General features: G+C 42.6%; 1 protein-coding gene across 4 annotated transcripts in view; it reads left to right on the top strand.

Annotated features, from left to right (window-relative positions):
* Positions 1 to 27,637, top strand: part of EPHA5 (EPH receptor A5) — a gene marked incomplete at its 5' end in the record, with an annotated part of 193,057 nt that overhangs the window by 39,370 nt on the left and 126,050 nt on the right. For all 4 annotated transcript variants that reach the window (XM_082281210.1, XM_082281209.1, XM_082281212.1 and 1 more), the window contains one exon: positions 4,447 to 5,110. In XM_082281210.1, the coding sequence (XP_082137336.1) occupies positions 4,447 to 5,110 (664 nt within the window). The remainder of the gene's footprint in view (positions 1 to 4,446; positions 5,111 to 27,637) is intronic.

Below are 27,637 nucleotides of genomic sequence, written 5' to 3'. Positions count from 1 at the left end.
GAGCAATTACAACATTACACAATTTTTCAGTTGTACTTAACTTTTTTTTCATGCCAAAAATTTTCATCTAGATGCTGTCTCTTTAATGTGGTGGGTTTTCTTTTTCATTAACTGTAAGGCACTGCATTTCATCTTCTGGTTTGTATTTCTTTGTTGGCTGAAAGACTCATCTGAGGTCTGTAGTGACTGGGAAGCTGGGACCAGGAAGAAGGTGCAGGGGCTCTTACTGCCATCTCCATCTCGTGGAGGGATGTAAAAGCAGAAGGGTAGCAGGTTGCCTGCAGTCTCTGGGGGAGGCAGATCCAGCTGAAGAGAAAGAAATGGTGTAGTCCTACATGCAGATAGAAGAAGATTAAATGACAGAGATCTTGCACAATACTGGCTGCTCTGATAAAATCTGGTTGACTTTCCCTTGAGGATTATACAGAGATAAGCAGCCTTAGCTCATTAGCACCTCCCCCTTCTCATGCTCTGATGATTGCTTTAGGTTTGATGGCAGGTGGTGATGACAGGATTTGCTGGGATCTGGGGTGCAGTACTGGAAGCGCAGCACATCCTAAAGCCTGAGATGTGTCGTGTGCCATTTCTTGCAGCTGAGATTAGACTCTAGCTCAGTTGATTGAGGTATTTATGCTTGGACCTTTCTCCTCATGGTGTTTAGTGCTCTCAGTGCATGAAAGCAACCATTAGACTCACTGCACTTAGTATTTCAAAAAATGAACTTTGTACTCGCTCCCAAAAGCACAACTCCTAAAGCAGCAGTGGAAATGAGCTTAACTTCATAACTCTGGGGAGCATCACAGTTGGGTCCTTGAAAATTGACCTGACAAGTATGAAAATAGTCAAATGATGTTTTTCAGCATGCCATCAAGTTAGGTCACCAATGATATTACTGCAGCATCACTAAAAGTCATTAAAAGTGTCAGTTCCATGAAAGAAACTATGCATTAATGCTCTCTAAATGTTGTACGGAGTTACACTGTGTACCTTGTAGCCATCCATAAACATCTCCATTTGATAAACTGGTCTGAGCAATTTCCAGTCCTGAAATGCTTTGCACCACTTCCTGCTGGAAATTAACACTTTTTCCTATATGCTCGTTGATGTGAGCAGTTGTTTGAGTGATCCTCTGACCTTCAGCCAGAAAAAAAGCAAAGTTAAAGTCGTCATATGTATCCTGGGCTATATTGGGATGTGCTCATCTGTCCCCTGGACTGATTTGGCAGGGACGTCCCTGTGGGTTGGGGGAAGTGGAGGGTTACTCTCCCTCTCTCATCAAATGGAGAATCACCACCACCTTCATAAAAATAAGACTTCACCTTTATATGGTGTCATGTTTTAACCCCAGCCAGCAGTTAAGCACCACACAGCTCCTCTGACTCCCCACCAGCGAGTGAGCAAATCAAAAGGGTAAAAGTAAGAAAACTCATGAGTTGAGATAAAGATACTAAAATAATAGGTAAAGCAAAAGCTGCACACACAAGCAAAGCAAACCAAGGAATTAATTTACCATTTCCCATGGGCTGCCTGGTGTTCAGCCATTTCAGGTAAGCAGGGTGGTATTTTCATTCCAGTCTCTATCCATGGGCTCTTTGGACCAGACCATTTGGGATAATGTTGGAATGAGCTATTCTCCTTGCCTCTGCTCCTTTTTGGGCTTAGCCACAGATTTCATTCCCTTAGGATTTTACCTGCTCAAAGTGGAGCCTTATCTATGTGCCACAGTGTCTGCAGCATGGTGCTTTGCCACTGCTGGCATCAGAATGTTCCCAGGCCCAGCAGAGTAAGGTGATCAGCAGTTCAGCAAGCAGCAGAACCAAGGAGCAGCCACTAACCAGCACCAGGCTTTAGTGTGTAGTGAGGCAATCAAGCCCCATGGCAAGCTCAGGAACCCGTCAATGAATAGCTAAACAACAATAACAGCTATAAATTCAATCTAGCACATTCTAATCAAACCTGTCATTATCTCAAACCCTTCCAGCCCCACACTGGCCATCAGAAGGGAATATTGTGGTTTAACCCCAGCTGGAAGCTAAGTGCCACACAGCCATTCGTTCTCTTCCTCTGCAGCTAATGAGTGAGCAAATCAGAAGGGTAAAAATGAGAAAACTCATGGGTTGAGATAAAGGCACTAAAATAGGCACAGCAAAAGCCACACACACAAGCAAAGTAAACTAAGAAATTCCTTGGAAACACCACTTCCCATGGGCAGGTGGGTGTTCAGCCATCCCCATGAAATCAGGGCTCCCTTACATGTAATGTTGACTTGACAAATGCCACGATTCTTCCTGTCCCCAATTCTTTCTTCTTGCCCTAGTTTTATGTGCTGAGCATGACACCATATGGTCTGGAATATCCCTTGGGCCAGGTGGGATCCAGCTGTCCCAGCTGTGTTGTCTCCCAACTTCTTGTGCACCCCCAGTCCCCTTGCTGGTGGGATGGGCTGAGAGGCAGAAAAGGCCTTGACTCAGTGTTAAGTGCTGGCTTAGCAGTCAGTGAAACATCTCTGTGTCATCAACAGTGTTTCTAGCACAATCCTAAACATAGCCCCATACTAGCTGCTATGAAGCAAATTAACTCTGTTCTAGCTGAAACTAGCACAGTGTTTGACAGATTCATTGGAAGTATGTGTGTACAGCATATTTATCACTTAAATTAACCACAGTAATTGAAGAATGGTGTTTTTCTGCTTTTAATTTCATGTATCAAAACCTCCCTATTTAGTGAAACATAGAAAATCTAGCTGCAGAATTACTCATGTTGCATACCTTTCCTGTGTGTTTTCTCAGTGACTCTCCTTATAACTGTTAATTGCCTCTCCTAAAGTTAGGCATGAATCCTGCACAGATCTGCCTGGCTTTCACTGCAGACATATCTTTGTCCAGTTCTGTGGCACTACCAGGTGACAGGCACATCTTAATCACAGTAGGGTTGTGGTCTGTTTAAGCCCAGAGACATAAAAAATGGTTAGAAATGAAAGTACTGTTTGCCATGGCAAAAATGTCTTTGGGTTAGGTCTTGGAAGACTGGTGGTGGAACTCTGCACATCACAGTGGGCATGTCTTCCTGCACAAGTCCCCACTTTCACATCCCGTGTCAGGAAGGAGAAGAAATGTTTTTCTGATGGTGGCATTTAGAATTAATTTTGGACTGTACCATTGCGTTATTTTCCTATGTCACTTGTTGCTGATATTTTAATTTAAAATGGAAAACGTCGTTTCCCTTAAAAAGATCTTCATTGTTATATTGACTCTGAGAGTGTTCTGTGTCAGCTCTGTAGTAGTGGCATCTGGGCTGAGAACACTCTCAACTTCATCTCAGGCTGTATTTCCAAGGAAAAAATTTGGCCTTTGGCCCTCAGAAGATAGGCAGCTTGGAATATAGCTACTACCTTGTACAGGACTACCTGTGAATTATGCTCTGTGCATTTGCTTTGTGCTGCATCTGCAGCTGTGACCGAGTGTGTGCAGGAATGCTGAGGAGAGGGTGGAGCAGGCTTTGGGAATTAGCTCTTGCAGACAAGTGGGTCAAAAGTAGAAGGGAGCAAAACTGAAACCAACACTGGCTCTCCTGGGTTCTTTGCTGCACTTAGATGGTTAATCTGATCTCTTAATGCAACACTGTGGTTCTCAAAAGCCGAGAGGAAATGCTAATGGGTATCTGTTGTAGGCACAGTGGTGGTGCTGCTGACTCTGCTGCATCAGGAAAAAGCACTCCTTCCAAGTGATGCCCTTCAGAGCATGGCTAAAATAAAGTGAACTGTTGCTACAGTTCCCACAAAGAGCTGAAAAAGTTGCCTGGAGCTCTGCTTAAAAACCTGTGTAGCACATAAACAGCTCAAGATTTGCAGATCCCTGTAACCTGTATAGGAAGTAATCCTCTATTTGCATGAGCAAGAACTCCCTGACTAGCACACTTGGGGAGAGCAAAGGCCTATTTATTTTGTGTATCACTCAATTCCACTGATTTTCTCGCATGCTGTTTGGTGGGGGGGAGTAGCTTGTAGAAGTGTGGTTTTTGTTGTGTGGGGCAGTGATTTGAGCATGTGGTAGAAAGGAGCCTGGAGGAATGGGGACAGACAAAGTGTAAATAGCTTTTTTTTTCCTCTCCTGTGTGGATGCATTGGGAAAGCCCAAGGAAAAGGCCCCATCTGCTTTTGTTTTGTTTTCTAACTGAGAACTAGTGGACAAACCCAGCAATATGTTTTCCCACTTTTGGACTGCCTAAAACAAAAGGTTTTAACTAGCATCCTTTTCTATTTATGAATGATCTTTCATCTGATTTTATCAGGAATGTGTTGAGCCTCTAGTACAGAAATCTTGGCAATTAAAACATTTTTCCCCCCGAAAGTCCCAAGCGCTGAAGCACAAGATATTCTTAGATAGGAAAGCTAAGAGTTCACATGAGTTATGACTGTTTCAAAAACTACTTTTCCTTTTTATGCAGTGGGAAGAAATTGGTGAGGTGGATGAAAACTACGCTCCGATACACACATACCAAGTATGCAAGGTAATGGAACAGAATCAGAACAACTGGCTTCTGACCAGCTGGATCTCTAATGAAGGGGCATCCCGCATCTTCATTGAGCTCAAATTCACCCTGAGGGACTGTAACAGCCTTCCAGGAGGACTTGGGACCTGCAAGGAGACTTTTAACATGTATTACTTTGAATCAGATGATGAAGACGGGAGGAACATCAAAGAAAACCAGTACATCAAGATTGATACCATTGCTGCTGATGAGAGCTTCACAGAGTTAGACCTTGGCGACAGAGTAATGAAGCTTAACACAGAGGTGAGAGACGTTGGGCCCCTAACAAAAAAGGGATTTTACCTCGCTTTCCAGGACGTGGGTGCCTGCATTGCCCTGGTCTCCGTGCGCGTGTACTACAAGAAATGCCCATCGGTAATCCGCAACCTGGCCCGCTTCCCTGACACCATCACGGGTGCGGATTCCTCGCAGCTCCTGGAGGTGTCAGGTGTCTGCATCAACCACTCAGTGACTGAGGAGGCACCAAAGATGCACTGCAGTGCTGAGGGGGAATGGCTGGTGCCCATCGGGAAGTGCTTGTGCAAGGCAGGGTACGAGGAGAAGAACAACACCTGCCAAGGTAAGGGTTTGCAGGGAGGGTGCTGTGTGAGCTTCCAAGGCGGTGTGCAGTCTGGGCTTTCTTCTGTTTCATGGTTTTTGTGCCTGGTTGAGTTGACAGTGGTGGGTCAGGTTCTCACTTCCTCTGAGGTTCTTTGAGTAACTGTTAGAGCAGGAAGACAGAGGCTTTGGGTGGACGTTTTGGCACTTGACACCTATGTGCAGGTGCTTCTGGTGCTTACAGGGCTGAGAACAAAGAGAATCTGGCATTCTGCTATTACCTTTGGAGCACTGTACTGTTGGGGCCATGAGGCAATTGTAGTCTCAGCTGTTATTTAGAGATTTATGTTATTTTTCTTCAGTATCAGCATTTCCTTATGAGTCTTAGAAGCCTGGTTTCTTTTCTTCTGGACTGTACCAGGGAATGTTTGAAGTTAATCTCTTTATAGAAGATGCATTTTGTTTTTGTATTTGAAGGAGTATGTTTTTCTGTCTTTATCACTCTGTGGGGGGCTGGGTATTTGATGTGGTGTGAGTTGATTGATTTTCCTCTCTGGTAAATAATTTAATACAAAGCTGCTCAGCTGTTCAGAGTTAAACTTAAAGCCCCACTGATAAAAATGCTTCCATATGTGCAGAAGTTTTCACACAAGTAGCTGGCTGAGGTTCCCAAGTTGCTGGTCAGCGCAGATCTCCTGAATCGTCAGAGGCCTTGTGCAAGAGATCTAGGGTATCTAAAGTTCAAGACCTTTAAAAGAATACTTAAAAAGAACAGCAATAGACTCTGAGTATATGATCTCATTTTATGGTTTGCTGTACTACATCCTTGTTTATAAAATCTGCCCTTCCATTGTAAATATGTAACAGGTAGCCTAAAACTAACTTGCTTGTAAAAGAGAAGGGTAAACAAATAAAAATTTCAATACAGTTTGCTTTTTGCAAAATTAATATATATTGGTCATCAGCCCCACCTTAATTGTCTTCTCTTTGCAGCCACTTAATAATGGATAATAATAGATACTGTGGGGAAGGCAGAGGAATTCCACTTCAACCTAAGTCTGTGTTGCATTTTCTCTTCACCTCACTCCAGACATTCATTATTGCTGTTTGTAGTGGGGTACAAAGAATAGATTAGTGCATTTCCACAGCAAACTGTGGCCTTGATCCTTTAGTCCTCGGTCACAGGCTTGTGCCCCTGGAGATAGTTCAAGTCTTCAAGGGCTGACATGGAGAGAAAATGTAATGTTTGAGAGAAATGTTCGTGTTGGAGAAAGCTCTGCTGAGCAGCATGTGGAGTGATTTTTGACCAGAATAGTCTCCTTTTTCTACAGATGTAGTCAGTACAGCAAAATCTGTCTTGGCTTTGCTTTTGCTGTGCTAATAAAGATATTTCTCCTTTTTAGGGGGGAAGAAGAGACTGACTTGATGTTTGATACTGTACAAGGGGGGAGCTAAGATCAACATTATCCCAAGTTGAGGAAATACAGGCTACCGCAGACGAGGGATGTGAGTCAATAGATCAGCAAGGTTTTGCTTAATTATGGCAGAAAATACCATGTCACAAAGTGACAGACACTGGTTTACTGCTAGGTCTAGACACTGAGGTCAGTCCACCTGTAAGAATTTTTGGAGGAAAGGAGTCCTCTGTTGGTCACCATTCAAGTCCTGTCCTCTGATGTTGCATGAGGATTTCTCAAAGCACTCTTAGAGGTCTCAAAAACAAAGAAAACACCATTAAAAAAAACAACTAAAAACCAAAACACCAAACCCCAAAAACTACAGATTTAAACCAGAAATCTGAGACTATCATTGAAGAACCTGCACTGCCTGTAGAGGGGTTGCATCTCTGGCAGTGTTGAGATAGCAACCTGGGGTGTGCTTTCAGAAGGCCTTCGTGATTAAAGGTTGTGCTTTCCATTTTTGGGTATGGGTTGGGTTCTTTTTAATTTGCTTTTCTTAATCAAGAGGACAGTATCTGGCCTCCCAATTTATGACTGTGTTGGGTAGGCCTGTGATCATAATTAGGAAGTGGAAAGATACTTTGTGGTGGTGTATCCCTGCCCTGTTCCTAAGGTATATCCACATAAATTACTCTTTACTTCACCTACAGCCTGCACCCTCAGCAGGAGTTTAGCTCTTTAATTCCTCTAGAGGTGTTAAAACCAGTAATTCTTTTTTGCGGGATAGCCCTAAATTCCATCACCAAATCAGTGGGACTCGAGTGCCTGTGGCAAATTTTGTTTGAGGACTCCATTTGGATGCCCTGTGTTTAACCCAGGTCGTTGTGCCAAGCATTCCCTGCTGGTTGGCTCTGAGATGCTCAGTTGATAGGAGGCATTCAGCCGTTCAGGAGGTCCGCATTCAGCATGTATGGAGTTCATGTTGATATCCCGTGTGAGTAAAATGCTTTCTGGTATGGTTATTGTTACATTCACAAAAACGAGATTGTCTTCTAGGGTAGTGAAGTTAAACTTTGCATTCCTAAGCAGAGTAAGTAACACCAAGAAAGGTCCTGTGTATCTGTAAATGCCGAACTTTTTTTTCAGTCTGATTGATGTTAAGGAAATGCACTCCATGCTCCTGGCTGACATAATGATGGTCTTGGCACTCTGCTGTGTAGCTCTCACAAACACCTAAATAACTTCTGACCTTTGGTTTGTAAATCACTTGGGTGCATCTTGCAAGTGGTTTCCCAGTTTGCTTTCACTTAGTAAGCAGGTTTTTCGTGACCCGTGCTTTGGGAAACATTTTCAGCCCAGAAGAGCCTGGCTTTGTTTATTAAAATTTCTACTGCAAAGATGACATTTTCTAATCTCTAGTGTCACGTCTGGACAGAGCAGACTACACTCTCTTATTAGAGGTGATGTAAATCCCAGTCATCCTCACAAACATATGGGAACTATTGAAATCCCTTCTGCCTACAAATCATTAATTGGCAACGATGTTCTGAATTCATCATCTTGTCAGCAGGGTTCCTGTTTGAAGAAGGCACTGACAGTAACAGCTGAGCAGTTTCTCTCACTGGGGACTCTGAGGTTGCAAATATGACATGGTCTAAGCTCCTTATATAATGTGCTCACCCTCTCAATTAATACAGGCAGCTAGGTAGTAGTTACTGTGAAAACCCAAACTACTTGGATTTTTACACCTCCTTTGGCAACATGGCACATTTATCAGCAACTGCTAGGGACAGCTAGAGGTAAATTGTGACTGTGTTGGGACATGTTTGTAAAGGAACAGTGTTAAGGTTCATTATTCACAAGAATAAATTGCTGTGCTAGTTACTAAGAGAAATGAAAGTGGTTGCTCTGTGAATTTCGATGCTGGTTTCCGGAGTGGTGGTTTGGTACCACTAAAGAGCTGATGGTTATGGGCTTTGCCTCGGTTCAGCTGGTGCTCTCTGAATGGATCCTTGAGGAGGTCTGCTAAGCCAGTTTCAAGTCTCCTAATGGTGGTCTCCACCCTAGGAGGCAGTACTCAACCAAAGCTGAGGGACAGATCCTAAAATGCTGTAAAAATTGGTTTAGTGCCGCTGACATTTCTGCCTTTATCCATTTAGGGGTTTGGCCAAAAAAATTATTATCCGCCCAGTCTGTGCTTTCCTTCTTCCTGCACTAGCATAGGTGAGTTTTATCGTAACTTCAGTTTTAGTTGCTTACTGTAAATAGCAGAGCTCACCACTGGGGTTTGTGTAGGAAATGAATACTGTGACAAGGACACTTTCTGGCACTTCTTGTATTCATCCTCACCTTCAGCCCAGTATGTTTTCAGTGAGCAGCAAGTACTTATTTTTATGCCTTTAAAGACAGTTGAGCCCACACTACTCGAAGAGAGGGGATGTTGACATGTTAAGCTAATGAGAGCCAAATACATTTGCAGTGGTGAGGTCCTGCTAGTGTCCAGTGGGCTGCAGACTAGTAACTGCAAATGTAATTCATTTTGCAGAGCCTGATCTTTTTCAGATGACTTTATCGCTGAAGCACAACTTAATTAAATATTTGAGTAAAGAAGCAATGGAAGAAAAGAAAAACTACACAGAATGAGAGCCAAAGGGAAAAGGTGAGTAATGAGTTCAGGTCATGGCACTCTCCAAGAATCAGTATATGCTGTCATTTGAAGAGACATCAAAAGGAGTACAGCTGGTTTTAGCTAGCTAGAAGGTATAGGCAAGGTTACAGATGTTAGAGGTGGACAAAATAATGGATGAAAACTCAGTGATATCTTTCTTCACCCTTCCTATCTTCTGAGGAAGAGCATTGAAACTGAGGGCTGAAGGAAAGATGGGCTGGGGTATGGTTTCTGGTTTTAGAAAGGAGCTGCTGCCAGAGAAAATACCTGGATATTTTTTTTTGTAAGACAACTCTAGAATGTTCAAGACCTTCTGCTGTCTTAAATACTAGTGTTTGTTTGATTATTTTTCCCTTAATCAACTTTGCAGAACATACCTCAGTGCATTTACAAAACCATATTTATTTTTGCTGATTGTTCATTACTTGTGTTGTGATTCAGCTGAGCTCTTGCCAAGAGAAATGAGTGTCTTACAGAAAACAAGGGCTGCAGAAAAACCTTGTGTTCACAGGTCTTTTAATTTGGACTTAATTAAAACTAATTGACATACATAGCTAGCTTATGTAGTTTAGAAGTTTACCTGCTGAATCAGTTCTTGGATGATTTTGTTGCTGGCTGATTGGGGGTGAAGCAGAGCTACTCAACTTCCTCCAAAAGCAGTGCAGTCAGTGCAGATGTGTGACGGCACTTTCCCAGAGCACTGACTGGCATTCTGTTGAACAGCCACTGGAAGGATATTCAGAGGCAATTGTTTATTTGCAGCTGTGCAGGGGCAAGCAGGCAGAGGCAGTGACCCTTGGCTGGTGAGGAGCAGAAGGCACCATCTATGGAGGGTTGGGAGACAGCTGAGGACTTAAAAATGTAGTGATGGCAGAGCCATGCTTTTTGACTGTTGTGTTTCTGAGTCTGCACAGCGGCTATCGCAGAGGCCTGACCTGAGAATGAAACAGCTGATACCACAATAAAGAAAACCCTGTATACTTGCATATTATGTGTGATTTCCTCAGGTGACGCAGTGCAGCACTTCAGCCATTGCCTTCCCTATCCCCTTATTTCTAGAAATGGAAACACGCTGCTGCACAGGTAACCTTATTTTGAAACTTGGGCTTTTGCTCCAGAGCAGCCACCGTTTCTATTTTTCCACCTGGTACAGCTGCAGTAGGGGGGCAAATTTTCTTCAGTCCACTCCACAACTTGCTTGCCTGCCTGTACTCCCTCAAGTTGGCTGAATTCTCTCTCTCTTTTCTCCTTGTTACGTATGCTAGAAAGGCAGCATACTGCTAAATCCTGCATGTCTTATGGGAGACTTCCCAGCTTGGACTCAGGTGGATAAGGCAAGTGTGCTTTTACCTTTGTAGTGGAGTGGAAAGCAAGCAGAGTCCAGGGATAAAAAAAATTAAAATCTCTTTTTAATTGTTCTACTGGGAGGTGATTACATGGCAAGAAAAACTTTGATGGAAATATTTGGTATATGGAGAATACTGAATTTGGAAATACAGTTGCCCCTCCAGGGAGTTCTTTGCCCATCATTCATACTTCTTGTGCATTTTTCTGATTAAAACCAAATTGGCTGGGAGTATAGCATGGTAGGTGTTTATATAATTATGAGCTGAAGTACCTAGTTAATTTTAATTAGTCACAAACCCAGCCAGTGTCACAATAGCTGAATTTTTAGCCACACAGTGTGTATTATCTTTTCCAATGTAAAGAAAGTCACTTGAATGCAAAATGCAGTTGTCACTGGAGGGAGAACGGGTTTTATTCTGTAGAGGTGTGTGCATGTACATATTTAGGTGGTTTGTTCCGCAGCTGAAATAATTAACAAGAGTGGGGAAATGTTTTGCACAGATCAAAATTGTATTGCAACAGGACTGATTAAATATTATTCCTTTTGTTTTGTGTGTGTATGGTTGCCCTCATTATTATAGGAGGCACAGTGTCCATCTATGTGCAATACTTAACGCTTTACTAATGAGCTGTAACTTTCTGCACTACCTTGTATATCGTAACCCCTATCACTGAAGATCTTTTCCTTGTTCTGCAGCGATGCTTTTAGGCTGTTATTTTGACCAACTTAACCTTCCTGTTCTTTGCAGTGTGGCTGCTGTGCAGTCACCTTTCAGAAGGACAGTTAAGAAGTACTTTATTCCCTTCACAAAGTATAGATTGAGCAGTGCAAATAAAATAAGGTTTAGAAATGGCTTCAGAATTGTAAACTGTGAAGGTCATGTTTGTTTCTTAGTCATAAGATATTTTGGAACAGATCTTTAGGGTATGCTTTTGAGTCTGGTCCTTGATAACTAAATGATATTTACTTGAATGGTGCCTTTGTTTAGTTTTATCATTCTTGAATATACGGTGTCCATTGGTAGATCAGGGAATTTGTTAAATTATGGGATGGCAGAGGTGTTGCAGGACAAAAGGAGTGTTGGCCATGGTGTGGTTAGGTTCCTTTGATTGCCGTCTTCGACTTTGAATGGCTTGGTAACAGTTCACTTATTAATTGTGGTTTTTAGAAGCAATTAAGGACTCTGGAGAAACACTAGGGATAAAGTACATGGATATTTGTTGGCAACGCAGTGAATTTAATTGCCTTGATTTAAGATACAGCTTTCCCCAGCTGCCCACTCTGTCCCAGTGCTGGAAGCTGCTGCTGGCTCTGCAGGACTGGGTAGTTTGCCCATGACTGATTTGATCAGTGGAGTGCTTCTCTTGATGTCCTGGCCTGGGGGCACTCTCCCTGCATGGTGATCTGTAGAAGAAGGGTGGCTGCAACCACTTGAACTGCCAAGGGTCTACTAGAGCTCCTTTGTCAGAACCCTCACTCCACCTAATTTATATGGGGTATAAAATGAATTGGTCCTATTGTTTTGGTCATAATTTGGGTTTTCAGTTTTGTGTTTCTCGTTTAGAAACACTTAGCAGTAGTTAATGATGTGCTGACATTTCAATAATAAGCTTTTCTCTCTGCATGCTTTACATCTTGACCATTTTCTCTTGCTCTGGGTTAAAACTGAGGTTGAAATCCAGGCTCCACAAAAGCATGCTCCAATTGTGTCTTGTATGAACAGATTCAGATCTTATATTTTATTTCTTTAGCTGAATAAACTTGTATCTTTTACAAGGTAAGTGTTCAGTGGAATGAACTAAGAGCAAAGAGACGGCGATACATATGTCTGTAGAAAGAGTTGAATCTGCTCTTCATCATAAAAGAGATACCCATTTATTTTGCTGGAAGATTGCTCATTTTCTGTCACTGAAGAAGTTAATGTAGTATAAACAGAATTGTATCTATGAACAACACAGGGTTAAGATTGTATTGAGCATGGTTCTGATGTGCTTCCATTTTTGAATTCCCTCAGGGTGGTCAAGTGTTTGTCAACACTGGAGCAAACTCAGAGAGGTAGGCATTAGATAAACCCCAAAATGTACACCCAAAATAGATTAAATAAATTAATTAATTTTTAAAAAGCCAAGACAAAAGGGGCAATTCCAGGCTTGTGGATGTCCCTTATTACTTTCAAACACCTGTCTTTATAAATTTATGTCCTTAAAAAAAAAAACAGCTGAAGTTTGAAGAGCTAGGATTTAAGATGACAACTTCCTTCTCACTGTCACTGACAGTCAATCAATTTAATGCCAAGAAAAATTCTACTCCCCTTCTCCTGAAAATTCAGGCTTTAAGAGCTGCAGATAAGTGGCAGTATCAGGACAAATCCCCTGGCTGGGGGGGTGAAACAAGACTATCCCTGCCTGCATGCCTCCTCCTGCCACCCACAGTTCCATTCCTGGAAGCAGGATGGGTGGGAGGGGATACACGTCAGCAGAGTGTCTGCATCTTCATGATCCTTGTACAGCCCGCTGTGGTGGTGGTGGGCTCAGCTCCCCTGACAGGGTTGCCTGACCACTGTGGCACTGGAGGTGGTGCTGACTTAGGATGTAACCCATTCTTGCAGTGAGATTTGGAGGGGTATCGTGAGCCAAGTCCTCATAGTAGGCTTTGAGTAGCTTATGGGTAGTTTTGCTGCCACTTGAGAAGTGAGTGTTTCTGTATGAGGAAAGAAGTAGTTAATACAGACTACTAAAACTGCTTCCAGGTCATACAATGGGCTTTTCTCTGTTGGATCTTGAACTACCCACTTTGTGAAGTAGGTCAGAGTCACTATTCCCGGTTTTACAAATGACAGCCTTGGGCTGGAGACTGAGTTATTCAGTGCCATTCAGAGACTAGAACCTGTATCAGGATTTTGGGTATCAGTGCTGATCTCGTGTGCTCTTTTTATGCTCTTAGACTAGCCTAAAACCCTTTTGAGATCATTCATCTCCAGGTGGATTCATTGGGAAGTAACAATGAACTTAACATTCTTCTAGAGATGGAATTGGGACAGAAATTGTCATTTCAAAAGGCTTGCTTTTATACATCAGTTAGATGCTTTCTTTCAAAAAACCACTTGGCCTGGAGGTGCATTTTCTGAACAGGACTCTCACATCAGCTAGAGGTTCTGCCTAGTGTGGCAGCTGTGCCAAGGAATCCATCTCTGCCCAAAGGTCCATTTCACTGCCAAAGCCTCAGCATTATTGAGTACCAGAGCCTCTGCATATATATAAAAAAGCATCCCCTGCCCCAGCAGACTGCCCAGTCCCTCTGCATGTGTGTGACTGGTATTACTGGAATAAAGCAAGCCTGTCTAGGGAGCCAACATGATCTTTGCTGAGCACCGAGTGACGGTTGCCATCCAAGTGAGATGATCTCTCCTGCGTGCACTGAGGAGTCGCTGTGCTGCAGTACTAATTCCACAAGTAATGCATTGGAGGTCTTACACCCAGTTGGACAGTCTGTCATCCCACTGCAGTGGTGACAGAGGTCACAGTGTTGCCTTCAAAAGCTGCCTGGAAAGGAAGCTTTTTAATTACTGCAGAGCATGGGGAATGTGCTAATTTGTAATTTGGCAGAAGCAACCTGCAGGCTGGAGCTTCCCAGCTCTGAACTGCTTCGCAGATAGCCTGCAACCCAGGCAGTGATAGAGCTGGGACTGTGGACTTCATTACTGCTGGGGCTTTGCGCAGGTTCAAGAAGTGACAGCAACATTGGAATCTTGGGACAGGAACCAGTGTTTTATTAGTATAAATCCAAGGCAATTGGGCATGTTAATTACTGGAAGAAATTCACAGCAGGCAGGAAGAGGTCCACGATGATGGAGAGATGCCATGGATAATTGCCAAGGTCCACAGATGCCCTGTGACCCTGTTCTGCTGGGATTTCCTGCATTGCAATGGTTGACTTGCAGCAGATCGAGTGTTGTCACTCCAGGCTGCAATGTCTAGAGCAAAGTGCCTGCAGAGGGTATTTGAGGCAAAAATGGCTTAAGGCTAACAGAGTACTGTGGGAAAAACAATCATGGGACCCTCCAGTGCCAAGTCAGATGTTGGTCACGCCATAGTAGGCATGAGTGTGCTGATAAGAGGTAAGAAGACAGGCGATGAGATTTCACTCTTCCTGTCCTACCTGGTTTTGGGTTTGCTTTTTACCCGAGCACTTGATGCTCTTTCACTGCCAGAGCAAGTGATCAGCAAGAGACTCTTTCTAGAAGTGAAATGCGTGGAAATGGCTGCAAACCTGTGAAGAAAAAGGCAGGTGTCTGTGTTGCAAAATAATCTTTTCCTCTCTGCCTACCCAAAGTCCTCAGGCAGGCTCAGATAAAAGCTTTCCTCCCCTCCCTGGGCACAAGACTGGCTCATATTATTTATTTATTTGTAAAGCTTTTTTTTTTTTTTTTTAGAAGGACTTTTACATTATTTTCCTTTGCTCTCACAGTTCAAGCATGATTTAATGTGTCAAAACTAGTTTGCTTAGCCAGCCTTGATTGTCTTGCATACTTCCACTAAAGCAGGGCAGTCTTCCTTCCAGGCATTGCTGCTGCCCAGACAAATGAAGTGTCACAGCAGCTAGGACCTGCTCTTGTGTTGTGACAGCAGTAGCATCCTTCAACAAAGCCATCAGCAGGGAATTTAGATGAGGGTAATGCCTACAGATATGGCTTGGGTCAGGGCAGTGTGGGCCCACACAGGCAGATGTGGAGACAAGCTTATGCTCGAGAGACTTAATCGATCATTCATGTGCAAAGGCATTTTGGTCCAGATTGAGACTCTAGCTAGTACAACAGAGAGAAAGGAACCATCCTGTTGGTGCCTGAACTAGTGAGCCTGGCAGAAATAACACTGAGAGACCTTGCTGCAGGGTAGTGCTGCCAGACTGATACATCTGGTTGCAGTTTCCTGGCAGAAGTGAGTTGCAGTGTGATCTTTTGCTCTCTGTAGTCAGTGGGGATTTTATCATTGATTTTGGTGGGAGTGAGATGATAATCCTTTATGATCTGTTAACTCAATTATTTCCTGGCCTAGATCTTTATTAAGTGTTGCGCTGACTGCCAGCAGAACACAGCCTATAGGAAAGAAATTTAGTTCATGATAATTGGTGTAACTCAGATCAGACCTATTTGTCAGCAAGTGGTCTGATCCTGATCTCCTCCAAACCTCCCAAATATCAGTTTCTGGTATTTTGTGGTTGTCTTTTTCTCGTCTCATGCAGGGGGACACAGGCTAAAGTTCATCCACCTGTTTCTGCACTGTTCTCCATTGAAAAGAGTAAGGAAGAGGTTTTGAATCACTCTTAATTAGTTTAAAATGGCATAGCAAGCCTTGAGCCTGCCTGCAGGATGTGGTGCATCATAGGAAGCCTTCCCTAAGGTGATGCTGTGTGCTCAACTGAGCAAGAGCTCTGCACTTGGCATCCTCATCATTGATGTCTTCAGGCTCTTGTCTCCTGGATGCCTCAGTAACACAGTACTCATCAGTCAGGTCAGATGTCTCTTGGTGTGTTTTTGCTGGGGTGTGTGGGATGGCTGCCAGATGGAAATCTGGTGCTCGGGGACTAGTGAAATGATTGTGTGAGTCTGTTATTGACTGAGCTCTGAGCATGGCTAATGGCATTGATGAGTTGTGTCATCCTGATGATGAAGGCAGTGGGTCATGCACTGGCTCTGAAATGTAGTGTGTTAAGTGCACTGGTAGATGGGGAAAGTGTCCCTTGCCAAATCCTTCCCTTCCAAAGTATTGTGGGACTGTTTGATTTGGTGGCCTCTTCTTTTCTCCCGTTTTGTTTGTTTGGGTTTTTTTTGTTGTGGGTTTAGTTTGCTGTTGGTTTTCCTCCCAGTAAAAGAAATGCTAGATCAGACCTTGGTGTGTAAAAACACTGGCCAGAGTTGTCTGGAAACTTGATTCTACGACTCTGTAAACTGACACAAAAAGCATTTATCACGATGCATGTGCATGACTCCTTCTGTGTCTTCAGTCATTCAGGTATGTGCAAGTCATTTTCCTGTACTTTGTGGGCACTGTGCACACAACTGAAAACACAATGCCTCTAATGTGGCATCTGTGTTTAATACCATGTGTAGCTCTGGGCTAAGAAGAAAGTGAGTATTTTACAAGAAAAGCAAAACCAGCCCAAACTAGAATGAATGTTTTCAGATGGAGGCATTTGCTCTTCGGTTGGCGGCATAAAAGCACCAGCTTAAGGTTGTAATCATTCATTTTCAATGAGCTTACTGTAAGTATTTTGCCACTCTGGTTGGGAAGAAGCAGAGGCAGCACAACAGTCACGCTGCAGTTCTGTCTGTAGGACTGAGTGTGCATTGTGAGATTTAGTGGGAGGCACGTTGTTATTGCCCACGTGCTGCTGGCAGGTGCGGGAGGGCCCATGGAAAGCCGAGCCAGAACATTTCAGGTCATGGAGTCACCTTCAGTGTTTTGCACTGTGTACGTGCATGGAAACAGCATGGGCTGTGAATATAGAGAAACAAAAATACTCCTCCTGAAAGTTTATTGAGCAAAGGCTTCTGCTATAACAAATTCAAATTTTACAGGTTTCAAAGACTGATTTCCAGATGCCATTGGGAAGAGTGTCAGGCCACATTCAGATTAGCCTTATTGTTCCATAATATCTTACTGGAGTACAAGGTTAATTAGTACCATAGGCAATATGCATTATTCATCACAGCAATCAGGCTTTTCTTCTGTTGGTCTGTTGTATGCTGCAAATGTTTTCTCTTCCAATAACAAATCCTTGATATATAATTTTCAAATTTAATCCTGCCAAATCATATTTGTGATACATGAATTATATGGGCACTCTGATACATTTCAGGTGTCAAAAGTACTATAATTTTAATGTTTAATTCCTGACTTGCTTGGGCATAGACCTGAAGGACCATGGGAGATACAAGATGATTTTATTAATGCCCTTCTTCAACCTGCCCCAAAGTGGGGGTAGCACAGTGACATGAGTGGTGCAGTGGTTTCTGGCAGTAGTGTTTTCAGTGCTGATTATCAGCAGTATCTCTCTGCGGGTGTGAAGTGCTGAAGCCGTGTTGCTGCTGTTGTGCTGTGGCTGCCTGCAATACCTCAGCACGGATCTCAAGCATCTCGATTCCCACCCTGGCGTTTGTGGCGGGGGAAGGCTCTTTGTAGCAGGGTTAGGATTAGCCTTCTGTCAGTTGTACACACGTGTATTAAGTTTGTGGGTAGTTACTAGGAGAAAAGCTGAGACACAAAACTGGGTGACTTGGCTGAAGGTCCCACAAACCAATTTTGATGGAGTTAGGGGGCTCAGGCTTCCTGCTTCTGCCATCCTTGCTTCAAGATCATTAGCAATTTCTCTCATCTCTCTTGCTGTCCTGAAAAGGATTTAGGCATGAACTTCCTTTCTAACATGAGATGGTGTAGCCTCCTCGCGCAGCTGGGCATGCCTTGCAAAGTGATGTTGTGCTGTCAGGGCCCCAGGGGAGTAACTTGAATGAACTGACATAGCTGGAGGATAAATATGGCAGATTTCTACCCTAAATAGCCTGCGGTAGCAAATCCACTGCACAGGCAAGAAATGCTTGGGATTCCTTTGTGTTCAAATCTGCAAGTAAATATTTTCCGGGAACCCTGACTCACTTCCCTTCTGCCCCTCTTGTTTTGTATGTGCATTGTTCTCCCCTCCTGACTTTCTTTCCCTTTAGGAGGAACCAGCTTAGGTGACTGCTTTGCTGCTTGCCACCTCCTGGCTGGCATGGAGGGGAATTTCGAGGGCACGATTTTCACTGTGGAATGCAGAACACAATGCTGGGTTTGTGTCAGATAACAGAAAAGGAACACGTGCTTTGAAAGCGAGTACCCTGGTGTGTGCGGGGCTTTCTGGGGTAGTTTGGAAACAGCTTTTTAGCAAGAACAGGCAGGTGGAGAACTAAATTACACTTACCTGTCAAACAACTAGCAAATGTCTGTGGTCTTTGATTTAGATGCTGTTGTGATATAAACAAATGAGCAGTCACAGGACTGTAAAGAGGTGATGATGAGTATTATTCTTTTCTTCTGATTATTACCCATGGCTTTGAAACAAGAAGCTGAGATTCCTTTCAAGAGACTTCTGCTCTTGTGTAAAACTGCATTTGTACAGCAATTTCGATTGCTTCCAGTTAAAAAGGAATACACACAATGTTTCCTTAAAAGTTGGTTGTAGGCAACAGAATAATAAGTAAACTGTACCTAAAATATAATTATGTAAATCACCAAAAGTGGAATGGCATTTTCAGCTTAGTCTTTGAGAGTCACATCAATAACTTATGAGCTTTGATAAATGTGCTGTGATATATCCTACTTTGTTGCACACTGTTACGACATAAAGGCAAAGGAATCTAATTTTTTGAATAATTTCTGAAGACAAACCCAAAAATTCACAGCAGTGGTGTGTAAATGTAGTGTTGTGTTGTAAATCATCATGGTTGAAAGTATTAATGAGAGAAAATCTTCTGCAGATGCTGCATCCATAGATCTGTGAAATAGCTCATGGGGGCAAAGACTAGACTATGTGGCTGATAAATAATAGAAGAGTTTCACTCCCTCTCCTCCTCTCCCTTTTCTTAGGTTTACATGATGTGAGCACTGCTTGGAAAAATTAGGATGGTGTTCAGTCTGTACCAGAATGCAACAAAAGCCATAGTTTTTCCAGAGAAAAGTTATATTTCTGTTTTGGAGCAGTTGGTCTGTATGTCTGTGTGTCTGAAGGCAAGAAAAAGCTTTTTATTGCCACAACTGTCTTGACATCATGAGTAAGGAAAGAACCATGAAATCAGAGAGTATGCATGGGGAGAGAAAAAGTCCATCATCTTTACTTCAGCCACGCAGTATAACCAGCCGCTTGAGAATATGTCTCTGTTTCAGATGTCTTTAAACATGCAAACAACACCTATACCTGAGGCTGTGCCCAAGGAGGGGAGGTCTGTCCCACCAAGCAGCTGCAGGTTTGGGACATGGCACACCCAGCAACCTACGGATGTTACATTTGGCAGGCGTTGTGGATACTCTGTTGTATCTTTTCCTTGTATTTATATCCCATAAATGTTTTACACCTTCTTGTTAAAGAAGGATGCGGTGCTGGTGCTAGGTGGGACTGACATGTGATTTCCTGAAAATGACCCCATAAACTCAGGTTTATCCTCTTTTTCTTTGTTTTGGACTCTGCTTTGATAGTTTATTTTCTAATGGCAGCAAGACATTAAAGTCTCCTAGATGCTTTAAAAGTGACCATGTTTGAAAATGTTTTGAATCTTCATTTCTTGGGGGAAAAGTATCAGGTCCTTCTGTAAATAGCTTGTTTATGTTTTGTAAAAGGCAGTAAGGAAATGTATGATTTCCTGGGCTGTAAAACAGCAACAACATAAATGCTGGTACCACTAACACGTGGCTAATGTGGCTTCTTCAAACACAAGGGAGTTTCACAGGTGATTATGAAGAAAAAAGGATTGAGCAGTCAGTCTCAGTAACGCTTCTTGTATACTTGCCTTTTTGGGCTGGAATTCCCAGGGCTGTTGTCACCAGATCAGATATCTGTTGTACCTTGGGGATGTCATTATCTTCATTTGGTAGTGGGGAGCAAAACAAAGAAAGGAATTGCCAAAATCATGTGTCATTCAGTGGAAAACCAGGCTTCCCAGTCTTGTACTGTACTTTCTAAACTGCATGACTGTGCAAATACGTGACTGCTATTCCTTCTCATTAGTGAGTGTAGGCATGTGTCTTCTGTATTTTAGCTGATCTTAAGTGACTTGCTTTCCTGGGAATAGTTTCAGTGATGTGATTTGTGGTTTATGGTTGAGGCTTTTTTCTCCATATACATAGGCCAGGATTTCAACTGTAGCTCCAAAACACTTGGTTACATTTTGCATTAGATGTTCTCACAGTCTACAGGATATTCTCATCTAGGTTAGGAAAGCTAGAGGCAGGACAACATCATCAATGTATGAGTATTTAATTCATTATGTCTTAAGCTATTGGAGATCTTTAACATGTAGAAATTCCACTACGAAGTACGTGGTATTACTGAGCTGTCTGTATCTTCTCTTCTAGACAAGGCTGGGTTAAATATTTTGCTCTTTGCTGACTTACTAAAAAGGGTAATTTGCAGCCTTTTCTCATTTGTGAAGCACCAGATTCTGAATCCATGTTACAGTGTTTGCTTTAAAATAGCACGCCACTGTGCATGGTGTTTCTACATATTTAATTATCTCTTGAAAAGGGGGTGAAAGTGGATCCCTGCCTTACGAAGCAATATGCCTCTGTGACAACAGGACTAAATCTCTTCCCCTCAAGTAAAAATGAAAACAAAAGCTCTTACTGACTTAGTGAAAAACTGGCAATCTACTGTTTAGACAAAACCTCTCAGACTTGAAGCTTCTGCAGCCAAAACATACAAGCACAAAGTCTCCAATAAATGATAATTAATTAGTGTGTAGAAGTGAAGCCTGCTGTGAGCCTTCAGTCCCTTCAGTTAAACTGTTTTATAATGTAATGCTATCAAGATATTTCATTGTACACAGAAAGGAAAAAAATAATAAAATATATGTTCTCAATTTCCCATGTGAGAGTGAGTTCCTTTCATTTATCAAGCTTGCTGGTGTGCCTCCAGAAATTTTCCCCAAAATGATGACTTGTTCTTTAATTACACTTAGATAGAGCTGTGTTTGTTTGGTGGTGTTTGAAACTACAGATTGAATTTAGTACTGTAAGTGTCATTAATCTGGTGAAATAAAAATGCCGAGTTTTTAATAAGGTCTCAATTTAACGTTTTTAAAAGCTCTGAAGAGATTTAATGCTAAACCAGCCGATATAAATCTGCTTGGCTCCTCTGTAATTGTCTCTCTCAAGCATGTACCTCTCTTCAAGGGAACTTGGCTCACACTAATTTCAAAGCTGTTTACTGCCTGCATGAATTTGATGGACTCTCACTTTTATTGTTAGAAGTTGTTAACATCAGAGGTGACCAGGAAACTGATGTGGCAGAGTCTATACGTGGTATTAATTGCCCTGTATTTTTGGTAGGACCACAGAAAAACCCCAGCCTTTCTGTTGTGCTCTAGATGTGTAGAGCCTGTCTGAAAGACCTCATAGGTTTGAGTCTTACTCTCTTTTAAGCCTTATCTGTGAGTTTTTGGCTCCTCTTTTGGCAGACTTGGCTATGTAACAGGCTATGCCTTGCTCTTTGATCTTGTCAACAGGGGTATATCTGTGCCACTACTTGATATTGCTGGTTGCAAGGCATTGGGAAATGGAGCTTTGCAGCTGCATCAGCCTGGCACATAAGAGGTATCACACAGTGCTAAATGGAGTAGAAATATGCCATTGTTTTCATGATTACAAATGTTTATTCCTAAATACGTTCCAGTCCTTTTTTTTTTTTCCCCCCCTATGGTATTTTAGTTTTCCCTCTTTTTAGCCAAAGGTAGTTTTTATAGAAAGTCATCAAACTTTTTGGATGAGGAAGAGTGAACACTGCTTGATCAGTGCTCTAATTTATGTATATGAAACATGCATAGAAATCTTGGTGACTTCTTTATTAAACTTCATTCATTCAACTTTTGTGGGCCTGTCATCATTTATGTCAGTGCACAGTGGGTCCAGCTTCCTTCTCCCTTCCTTGCTTAGCTTACTTGTATGGGAGAGCTGAGGGGACCTTGCCCCTGAGATCAGGATGGAGCTGCCTGCATGTCAGTGAGTGTATTTAGCCATCCTGATAGTAAATATTGTAGTTGAGAGGCAGTGGTATTCACAGGGGAGCTGTATCACTGCAGTCGCTTCAGAGCAACAAAGAGCGGAAACTGTACCAGCCTTGAAGATGAATCAGTGCTGCGGTGATTAAAAAGATATACATTTCCCCTGCTCCACGTAGGAGTCGGCATCGTGTTCCCTAGGGATTGTCGTCAGTCTGTAAATAAAAGATGCTGACAGTTTCCTTGGGGAGCAGCTTAAGGACTGAGAACATCGTTTGCCATTAGTTACTCCTCATTAGTCAGTGGCTGACACAGGGAAAGGCGGGTGGGGTGCTGAGCTTTGGCATTTTTCCTCTCCCTGGCATTATCACCCCTTCCTTTTTGGGGTTTGGTCCCACCATCTAGCTGAGATGAGGATCCTATGGTGTTTTGGGGGGTGGAGGGGAGAAGTTTTCTTGGGGACTCAGTGCTGTGTGAACTTAAGAGAAGTCCAAATAAATACTGTGTCTCTCAGCAAGGGAGCCTGTGTATTTGCAGGCATGGGGCTGGCAGGGCATGGATGCTCCTGAGTACCATGGTGTAGTTAATGAGCACTGCTGCTTTTCTTCCATCATTATGTGAGCAGCTTGGCAAGCAGGCCAGCAAAGATGAGGGGCAGCTTGTGAGCCCAGTTACTGTCCTACTCTTTAATTATTACTGTTTTCAAATCCCTTTCAGTATTCACAGCTCAATTTATGTGCTAATTGGCTCTTTTAATAATCAAAAGACAGAGACTGCAAAAGTCGGGGTGTGCATTCTCTCAGCAGTGCCACTGTGTAGCTGTGATAAATTATCTGTGGCAAATGTTCTGTTGCCTTGAGCTGGTTGACAGAGGCCGAACACCACGTTTTCTGCTGGTTCTGGTGACCTCCTATAAGAAATCTGGTTTGGGAAGGAAAACAGCTGAGGGAAGAGTGGCTACAAAGTGCTGTGGTGCTGCCGGAGCAGAGCAATGCTGAGGCACAAGAGAGGTGGATGATGATTCAGAGAGGTTTTTCTGCTTTGGGGATGGTGATAGAAGCGTGGAGACCGTGCAGCTCCTCCCCCAGATGGTGTGTGAAGAGCTTCATGTCAAGTACACGTTGAAGTGAATTACCCATGGCTCCTCCTAAGGTACAAAAATAGGATTCTTCATTTTCTCTGCCTCCCTTGGCTTCCTGTGTCCGCCTCCTGCCCCTGTCCCCCTTGAGATCTGAGGTGGAACGAAACCCAGCTTCCTCAGCACCTCTGGCTCTTCTCTCTGCTGTCGCACACACCACCTCATTTTGCTGGAGCTGCTCAAAATGCAGCTATAATTGTCGAGTACACGTCTGCTCTCATTCCTCCCACTCACCCTCTGGTACCTTGTGCCGGGCTCTGCTTTTTCCTGCAACCCCCCACCACTCATTCCTAGCATTTCCACCACCCCTCTCCCCTCTTCCTATGCAATTCCAAGCCCCCACCAGTGGTAGAGCTTTTTCTGTGGTATCCACATCAGGAAGAGCTAATGTGCTTGGATTGTGTTTTGCCTTGGGATGCAGGTTTACAGTGTCATCAGGGTCCCTTGCAAGTGGAATCAATGCCTTTTTTTTTTTTTTTTTTTTTTTTTTTGCAACAGGCAGTTCTGTTTTGTGTGTGCAGGAAGAAAGGAGATGTAACACCCTTCCTGCTGCCAGCAGCATCCCAGGCAGTTCGGATGGGGTGGAGTGACAGCACCCAGCATCTGGGCTCCCTCCCATGACCAGCTGAGTGAATGGGACTGGAGAAAACTCCAGTCCTCCAGCTGCTGGGGAGGAGGTGCATAGTGATAAAAGCCTCAGAGGGTGATGGAGGGAAAGGACAGCTTGAGTTGGATGAGGGATGGATTACGTTATAAAGCACGTGAGTTTGTTTTTTCAGAGCTTTTTTGCGGGTACATCTGAGAGTGAGGAGTGTGGGTGTGGTCTGGGCCTTTGTGGATGCCCTGTCCCCTGCTTTTTACAGAAGATGCTGCTTGTCATTTTTCTTGGAGTTGAGAAAGTATCCACTTGTACCTTTGGAAAAGTCAGTCTTTTTGAAGGAAGCTATTTTTGTTGGTGCCTGGTCTTCAGGAAATATTACCATGTTGCTGGCAAGGTGGTAAGAAGCTTTTTACTTACTGGGTGTTCTCCTTCCAGTGGTAACTGGTCAGTCTCTGAGCCCAACCCTTTTAGAGAGAAATCAAACATATCCTGTGCATTAATTTATTTTTAATCGGTTCTTTCATGTCATCAGCAAAAGACATTCACCTTGAAAGAAATACACAAACCTTCTTTTCACTCTTCACAGCAATAAAATTGATAAAAGAGCCTTGAAGTAGAAATAGAAACTATCTTCCTTATTTCTTGGTAAGTTTGTGAAAAGGAAAGGGGAAGTTATCTGATTTGTTAACAGGGCTTGGAAAACTCCCTTGGGAGATGTTGCTATCCATTATGACTGTTAGTCTGTGCAAAAAGAAGAGTCTGCAAAAATAACCAGATGCACCTAGTACATTGAAAACAACAGTCATCATACTGCTTTGAATAATACACTACTGCGGGATCTTGCTGGAGGTGAAATGAGATACAACGTGGGAGAAGCAAGAGTGAGTGTTGAAAACCAGGAGGTTGCTAGGTGTCATGTGTAATTACTTAAAAATACCTTTTAGTTTATCTTCTCTGCAGGCTTTGATTGATCAGAATTTCTTGGTCTGTTTTTAAAAGCAGTAATTTTCTTTTTTCTTTGTTTTCATGGAAAATAATGAACTGAATACAGGCTGATTTGTTTCAAGAAAGCCTACCTTATTAGCCAGGGACATAAAGAATTCATGCTGAAAACGTTATAAGCCTGAGCTGCATATAGCTTGCAGTTTTTGTGTTAACCCATCCTCTGGCTTTATCTTCCTTCTAGTGGAAGGGATGTTGGCAGGAGGGGAAGATGTTCACCTCCCTAAAAATATGTGTGGTGCTTAGTAGAACAAACCTGATAAATTATTAACAAGAAGTATTTGTGAAAAGTGGTCAGTAAGCACGTAGTTCTGTGGGTTTTCCCAGTCTCCCTGGAGGAAGGTGGGTGTAGTGACTGGGGCAGGGCTGGTGTGTGGGTCAAGCAGCCAGAAGGGAGATATCTTAGCAACATCCACGCTTGGTGAGAGATACGACTTCCAGACATGGGCTTAGACATGTTAAATATAGGTTCATCTTGGAAAAGTGTAAGTTTCAGATTACGTATTCCTTCAGTTTGTGGAAAAAATGTGGGAAAATCCTTGGGATTTAGCAACTTGTGACGCTTTTCTTCGCCTAACCTTCTCATGTTGGTGGTTTCACAGAATGCAGTCTATGAAATGGTCTGGTTTTAGGGGGTTGGTATTCATTTCCAATTGATAGGTCCCAGATTGTCTCAAGCCAAGAGTGACCAGATCTAATTACCATATGATGGTCATACATAGATACAGGAGTGTGGGAAAAGAGGGAGAGATGAGGAAATGTGTAGCGTATTGGCTGTGTGTTGTTGGTTCTTGCAGTTATCAGCATCACAGTATTGCGAATGTATGCATGCAGAAGTTGTGCAGTTTGCTGAAAATCATTAATTTTAAATCCTATTTATTTGTTGAATTCTTTGATTTGCCTCACAGATTTTGAGCCTTTAGTTTTCATTTTAAAGCTTTGCTTGGCAAATGTGAAGCCTGCAAACCTAATTAGAAAAAGCAGGATGCAGATTGTGATTCAGATGGGTCATTTAATGTAAAATACAAAATAGGATGAAGATAAGAGTCCGGTCAAGAGTGGCGGTAAAATGTGAACAAACCTTTTGCATCTGATACCAATTGCTCAGTGCTCCAGCTAAGGAGGTGGCTCTAGGAATAACTGGGTTACATCTTCTGAGTTGAATTTGCTACCAGGTGAGGTGAGATTAGTATAATGAAAGCCATTTGGCTTTAACATCTCAGTGCTTTGTGTCTAATGTCTTTCTCATCAGAGGGGCAAACAACCGTACCCATCTGAAGATCAGTCTTGCTGTCTGCATCAGAGACTATCATGTAAATAGCCTCTGAGAGGACTTGAAATAATAGAGGTGAGTTTTGGGAATACATACTGCTTTTATCTAGACTAAATGAATCCTCAATTGGAAAAAAAACAAACGTTAGTCCCCAGCACTGCCATTCTGTCACTTCTCTTTCCCAGCAAATTAAGATATTACCCATGGTGTAGTAAATTATTTACAATCAATACACTTGGCGAGTTCTTATCTTGTCCAATAGGCTGAAGATGAAAAATTATGCTGCATGTTTCCAAACAAAGTGTTTCATACGTGATAAATAGTCATTAAATTGTGCCTCACAGATGACATCATACCTAATAATACATTAGGGGTCTTTGTATCTATGTGGCTCCCAGGAGTCAATTATTTTGTCAGCTAGTGCTGCCTCATGAAAATAGCAGATTTTTTCACCAGGGCCAGGCAGCTAGCCATGAAGGAGTAACTAAAGCAGATGTGTTAGTGGAAAATGTGGCATTGCAAGGCCAGTGTAGGCAAAGTGAATACTTAGAAGTTGTAGAAAACCCTGAGACTGATGCATTTTTTTTCTTTACCTTACTGAGAGTATCAAATGACCAAAGTGCAGAAGAAGGTGTTCAGCTTTGAAAACAAGGGGGAGCAACTAAAATTTAATTGGGACGTGCAACCTCTAAGCTGAGCACAGGTCTTAATGCCTGTGTACTGATGTGCCTCGAAGGAAACACTTAGGTTTCTTCATATCTATCATATTAATTACTGATGTCCAAACTCAATCCAGGTTAGAACCTGCTCATGAGAAGTTCAAAGCTGTCTCCTTGTTGTATTATTTATGTGCTGAGTTACACTTCATATATTTCAGTGTTGGCATTACTCTGCAAGCAGTCAGTATACCTATTTGTATCATATATGCCTTAAGTGGTTTAGCCTTGTTTTAGAAGTGGTTTTCTGTTTCCTGTGGATAATAGTATGAAACATCCCATTATTTTAGGGAGTGATGAGCATGTGTGAATTATAACAATCCTGCATGGCATTTCTTTGGAGCAGATGCAAGTCCTGACTGCATAACTGGTAGTTTTTCTTTGTAGATGTAGCTCTTCCCTGAAATCTGATATATTAATGTTTGAGCACTTTCTCTCCTCCCTTATTGAAAATTTCAGCTTTAAGACCTTATACTGGGGCAGAGAGAGAATTATGTTCTTAAGTATAACAGATTCAGAACCTACTTGAAATCCTGAAGAAACTGATGGTGGCTGGATCTGCTACTGAATTGGCATGGGGGAAATCATGGAATAATATGAGCAAAGGTTTTGACACTGTTGCATCCTGACTTGCTCTCAAAATAATCTGTTTGTATGTAT

This window comes from Coloeus monedula (genome assembly GCF_965178545.1).
Source record: "Coloeus monedula genome assembly, chromosome: 5".
Lineage (NCBI taxonomy): Eukaryota > Metazoa > Chordata > Aves > Passeriformes > Corvidae > Coloeus > Coloeus monedula.
The sequence above is the reverse complement of the archived record's forward strand: the minus strand, read 5'-3'. Positions and strand labels throughout refer to the sequence as shown.